Source organism: Phalaenopsis equestris, unplaced genomic scaffold (genome assembly GCF_001263595.1).
Source record: "Phalaenopsis equestris unplaced genomic scaffold, ASM126359v1 Scaffold000095, whole genome shotgun sequence".
Classification (NCBI taxonomy): Eukaryota; Viridiplantae; Streptophyta; class Magnoliopsida; order Asparagales; family Orchidaceae; genus Phalaenopsis; species Phalaenopsis equestris.
The window spans coordinates 316,434-322,810 of record NW_018164537.1 but is presented as its reverse complement, the minus strand read 5'-3'; the positions used below and the strand labels follow the sequence as shown (position 1 = coordinate 322,810).

The window sequence follows — 6,377 nt, the reverse complement described above, 5'->3', positions numbered from 1 at the left end:
ATTATTTTTTAAAATAATCAGGGCTAGCTAGTTAAGTTTGAGGCTAGCTAGCTATAACTTGACTTGTTATCAAGCTCAGCTCATGACCTATTTATCGAGTTGAGTCCGAATCAGCTTATAGGATAGCATGACTCAGTTACATTTTTAAAGTTAGGTTTGTTCATGAAAGCAGAACTAAATAGCTATACAAAATATAATCAAACAATAAGTTTCAAATATTAAAGTAAATCTCATTAAATGTAAATCCTGAGAGTGACAATCTGCATGTCAGTTCAACAACAAGATTGAAGCTTTCACAATGATCAGTCAGAAGTGGTAAAGAAACTACAAAGCAAAACGACTGCCATTCCCATCTAAAAACTGGTCAGTATACCATCCTCTACACTTCACTTCAGAGATAAATGAGGGGAAAATTTTCTCCATTTTTCTATAAGCTGCACCTATAACTTCCTCTTCCGACGGCATGCCGGCCAACCTGCTTTCTTTAGAGAAGGCAGCCACCAGCCAACCTCTCAGTGCATCTTCTCCACCAGCACTGTTCTCCAAAATCATATCAGTGTGCCCGTTTTTGCAGTGGATCAAAAATTTTTCATTAGAAAACAACGCTCTCAGCCGTTCAAATTTCGAAGGCCTATCTATCACTTTGCGAAATGGTCGTCCCATCTTGACACATCCAGCTTCCTCTATGATTCGATCCGGAAAGAGAAGATTCTCCCGATACCGGAGGTCGGCGGGGCTCGGTACTCTTCCAGTCTGAGAAAAATGGATTTAATAATATGCTCAGTGTGGTTGGTTGATCAGTTGATTCTTCATGGTTAGTAGGTAGGAGATGGTGTTCTCACCTTCAAGAAATCAGCAACAATCATGGCTGTTCTCTGGGGATTTAATGTGTTTACTGGAGCTGCACGCATTTCTTCTTTGACACTATAGATATGTATGGCTGAAAGCAGAGGAGCAACAAGCAGCTGCAAGGAAGTGAAATTCAGAATCAATGCTGTATTTACACGGTGCTTTGCACAATAAAAAATGAGGCATTTACATACAAGTCACTCAATTCTTATGTATAAACTTCAATTTTTACATTTAACATTCAAATATTTCATATCACATCAAAATACCGCCAGTTAAACCTCTAAATCATGCAAGTAGTGCTTACAGAAATTAACCAATTTCTTCATGAAGGAAACTAATTGCTGCTAAGCAGTTTTTGTATCAGATAAGCAGATTCCATGCAAAGAAATATGGATGTGAAGATGAGCAGAAACGAATGCTCCACAAGAACAGATGAGAGGAAACATAAGAGTAATAGAACTCAATTTATTCATACGTTTGATGTTAAAATGTTACCCGTATTAGCCTGTTTAAAATACATATACTTTGAAAAGTTATGGTTGATGGCTTAGAAAAAGCAAAATATTTCAACAAACTATACAGTATTAATCAGCTGGTGATTACATGCAAATTCCATTCGATAAAAGCAAAAAAAAATAGCAGGACTACCTTTCCTTGCATTGTTGAACAAACTGTGGATGCTAATTGAATCCCTGCACCAAGTCCAAAAACATTGAAAAGGGTCGAGATAGCTTCCCCTTTGGCAAATAAATCGCTGAGATTGCCCTCTTTGGCAAAAGAAGAATATATTGGCAACCTAGTAGCTCTTGCAGCAACAACGGCCATTCCCTGTAAAAATAGATTATCCATGACAAAGTCCAAGGTAATAATGTGTTTGTAAAATATTCTTATGAATCATTAATTTAAATAAGGGTAATTAAACTTCACTCCCATGTTTAACAAACGCACTTAACCATTGCTGCCAACTAAAATTTGGTTGTTATCCTTTCCATTCAATTTGAGGGAAGTAGAAAAGACATTCTTACCCTTATGAAAATAATCACGACAAAGTTTTGCATCTTCGGATGCAACCCAATCTCCCATTCTTCACACAACACTGTGACGTGGCTATTTTCACTCCACTACGGTTTCCCACGGTAGGCAAGTCCATTCTCCTCTCAGCAATGTAATGTGGCAATTTCAATGCCTCAAGGCCCCAAGAAACCCACTTTCTCAAGGTCATTACTAATCAAAGAAACTCCGCACATCCCACAAGAGTTTCTAGAATTTGATATTCCCTTCAATTCTATTGTTTCATTCCAATTGTTCTCCCATCTGTTTGATCTTGTTATTTGTTCTTCTATGCTCCATTGTTGCTTTAAGGGTGAGCTCCTAATGCAGCAAATCTTAGGGACATCAATAAATCCACCATCCCTGTCAAGATTGTCATGACCAGACCCGAGACTTGAAATTAAACAAGACGAATACAAAAAGTAGGGTGGTGGAAATTAATTTTTCATATTCATTTTCTATAACTAACTTAACTATTGACAAATAAAAGAAACTAACTATTGACAAATAAAAGAATCACTAATCAAATTAAATTAAAATAATATAATTAAATTTACCTTATTAAGGCTGTCAGTTTCTTCTATAAACATTTCTTATTCTATTGCTCCTCTATTAAATGACTTAATTATAGCTGAAAAGTTAGTTTAAAACCAGTGAGCTAACCAAAATCGGTGAATACTCTCATACTCCTAAATCATAATAATAGAAAGGGACAAACAATATTTACGTCAATTAAACATTTAATAATAACCAAAATCGGTGAATACTCTCATACTCCTAAATCACAATAATAGAAAGGGACAAACAATATTTATGTCAATTAAACATTTAATAAATCAATATTAATATCAATTAAACATTTAATAATATTAATATTTAATAATATTAAGTTATTCAACAAATCTTACTATATCAATTATCTATATCATTCTATATCTGTAAAATCATTATAGGAGCATCATTTAAAAAGTAAAATAATTAAGGTACTTCAATATAAATATCTTTTTCCATTTACGTGCACGGATACCTTAGCATTCCACAAAAGAGTGACTCCATCATAGTCAATCATGCACATATAAGTATTCAATACAAACATATCATTTATGTGCACATCTCATTGAAATAGAAAGAAAAAAAGAAAAGAAAAAAGAGAGGGAAAGGAAGAGAGAGAGAGAGAGAGAGAGAGAGAGAGAGAGCTTCATCTTCGTCGCTTCCGACCCCTTTCGCTGTATGTCCTCTCTATTCGACTCTTCATTTCCTCTCCCCCTTTCTTCAGCTCTTCATTTCCACTTATGGCCTTCGTTTCCTCTTACTTATCAAGAATTCTCTTAATATAGAGTTAAGAAATTTATAGCAATAACCAATCCTCTACAGAGCTGCAACATCTTCCTCTTCGCTTCCTTCGACTGCAACTCAACACCGACACCTCGAGCCTCACACACCGCCGCTCTTCTCCTCTCTTCCTCCTCTTTTATGATGGCGTGTTAGGGTAGAGTCGAGCACCATAACACATAGAGAATCCCTTTCTCTCGCTTCCTTTCTTCTGCATGAGAGCACCACATCACTACCCTAACTTGCTAGGCACAACAGTTAATTCGACTTCAAAAATTTATAGAGAGAACATGTCTGTGGCTTCCGACCCCTTTCGATGTATCTCCTCTCTATTTGATTCTTCATTTCCTCTCCCTCTCTTCAGCTCTTCATTTCCACTTCTGGTTATTTGTTTCCTCTTACTTACCAAGAATTTTCCTAATATAAAATTAAAAAATTTACGACCATAATCAGTTTAAAGTACTTGAATAGGTGTTTTAAATTATGTCAAAATAAAGGTGTGAAAAGTTTTTAAAAGAGCCAACAGCTGCAGCTTTATCTTTTAAAATATAAACCAACGTCATCTACATATGGTCATCAAAGTAAGGAACCACCATGGTGTAGCAATGAGTGCGAGAGAGTCCTCATAAGTCACCGTAAATAAGAGAGAAAGTAGTGAAAAGTGTGTAATTGTGGGGTGAATAAAAAATACAATGATGTTTAGATAACTAACAGGTTTCACAATTGAAATTAGAAGGATATTTATTAGTGAACATCAACGAATTCAGTTGCTTAAATACTGGAAATTAGGATGCCTCAAATGATAGTGTAACGACACAATATGACATTCAGTGTACTGAGATAAACTGCAACTCCTTGGTGGAGTGTCCTATTGCTTTGTGTTTTTCTCTTGAAAGAAGTAGAGCCCGCCTACTCGCTTAACAGTTCCAATTATCCTCCCTGAACAACGATCCTGAAAAACACAGAAATCAGAGAAAAAATGAGCAATATAATCAACATCATATGTCAACTTACTAACAGATAAAATGTTACACGTCGGCAAAAGTACATGTAACACAGATTCCAAAGTTGGAAATGTTAAAACAACAAATCTTACCAATAATGGGACTTTGGGACCCGTAAAAAATTTTGACAGTACCTTTTCCTGAGCAAGGATAGTATTTCGAGAAAGCTTGAGAGCTTCCAGTCATGTGGTCCGCAACACCTAAATCAATTATTCATGGACTAGAAGAAGCAAAAAAAAAAAAAGGTGTCATAGAATTGGTACCTTGACGAACGTAGGAGGTCGATGGGCCGGAAGAGAGCAGACTGAATCCAAGCAACTTGATTAAGTGCTCCATTTGACTTTTAAAAGAATTGGAGGATTTTGGATTGTTCTAGGGTAGAAGCCAGATGTACTGTGTTGGATTCAGATGTCGTAGCGAGACCCTTGACAGCGAAATACTTGGCGGAAAGTTTGTATGCAAGTTTCCTGTGGAGCTTCAAACACTTATCACGAGTGTAATTGGATTTGTGACAAAAATCACAAGTGGAGTGACCAGCCCGGGGTTGAGCACTCTTAGAGAGCAAGGCAGAAGCATCAACAGATGGAGTGGAAGTAACAAGAATGACAAGTCTCCAGCTCTCTTCACGAATAATCTCAGTGAAAGCAGCACAAGTAGAAACGAGAGGATCCCAATCAATGATATAGCCACAGACTTCGTCAAGATCTTTGTTGAGGTCTGCAAGAAATTAGAACATACAGTCCTTTTCTACAATTTTATGGAAGAAAGATAGGTTGGCTTGGGATTCTCAAGTGTAATCATAATACAGGTCGCATTCCATCCATAATGTCACTAGATCATTGTAGTAATGGGTCACGGTCCTCGATCCTTGTTTTGCCGCATGGATTTTATGAGACATCTCATAGTGTTGGTTGGAATTTCCTACATCTGAGTAGGTATCACGAACTACTGTCCAGAGGGCACAAGCGGAAGGAAGAAATATATATAATCGACAAATAGAAGTCTCCATGGAGTTGATCAGCCACAACAAGACCATAGAATTCTCCACTTCCCAAGTTCTATATGTTGCGTCAGTCTTTGAGGTTCACAAATCACATCAGTGAGATGACCGAATTTCTCAAGTCCCTTGATGAACAAGGACGCAAATTAAGACCATTGAAGAAAGTTACAGTCATTTAGTTTATGGGTTGCAATCAGGAAGTTCATATTGCTTTCTTGTCCTCCAGTGTGCAGAGGAACGGAGGTTGGAATTGATCCTTCGGTGGAATCAAGAACATCTTTTAATGATGGCTCAGTGCTGGAGGAGTCCGTTGTGACTCTGATTGAGCCAAAAGAGATGTTAGGTTGTCGAGACATTGTAAAGTTCCAGCTGTTGGAAGGTGCCCCAGATGATTAGAATAGAGGTCTTGAAGTAGACGACAATCAATACCTTGTTGACCTCATTTTTAGTGAGGTCTTAGTCTCCTACTCTTATGTAAATTTGTTCTCCCCTGATCTTGATAGACGTCTGTTAAATTTAATCGTGAAATATTTTCCTTCACCTTCAAAAATTTAAGTTGCATGCTCTAACCACTTCTTGACTCATTTTTGTGAACAACTCGCATGAGTGGTTCCAAGCACTCAACTTTTAGTTGCAAGGGCTCAAGGGCTATTAGTTGCAAGGGCTAAGGATCAACATGTAGAGGGCCCGAAATTGAGTTCCAATAGGATCAAACGGCCTTAGGTGAACCTTTTGTGACTCGATTACTCGTAAACGCCACAATTCATGCATTTACTGCACCACACACGACTTTGACTTGAATCGACTCGCCCATCGGCGAACTCGTCTGGACGATCACGGATGACGAAACAGACCGCGCCGACACGTCCGGAACATCGACTTTAGCTAAAAAGGGCACCCACTAGAAAGGGCACCCGCATTGTTATGGTTTCGCGCAAACAAATGACACGAATATCGATACATATTTTTTTTACGGGACGCGGGCCCGGGCTCAACTCGGATTCGACTCCAGTTTGATTCGGGCTGAACACGGGCTAATTGCCTCACCTTTTGTGACTTAATTTGTTTCCTTTCAGGAACCCAACAAAACAGTCGCTCGATCCCCCTCACGCTCCCGAGCGAAGTTCCCGTTCGATATT

The 6,377-nt window shown here is 38.1% G+C and overlaps 1 protein-coding gene across 4 annotated transcripts in view; it reads right to left on the bottom strand.

Moving 5' to 3' along the window:
* Window positions 1-224: 224 nt before the first annotated feature.
* LOC110020372 (protein root UVB sensitive 2, chloroplastic) overlaps window positions 225-6,377 on the bottom strand; it is a 31,377-nt gene continuing 25,224 nt past the window's right edge. For all 4 annotated transcript variants that reach the window (XM_020718450.1, XM_020718449.1, XM_020718452.1 and 1 more), the window contains exons 9-11: window positions 1,501-1,680; window positions 843-965; window positions 225-753 (exon numbers count right to left, since the gene is read on the bottom strand). In XM_020718450.1, the coding sequence (XP_020574109.1) occupies window positions 325-753; window positions 843-965; window positions 1,501-1,680 (732 nt within the window). In that variant the 3' untranslated portion in view covers window positions 225-324. The remainder of the gene's footprint in view (window positions 754-842; window positions 966-1,500; window positions 1,681-6,377) is intronic.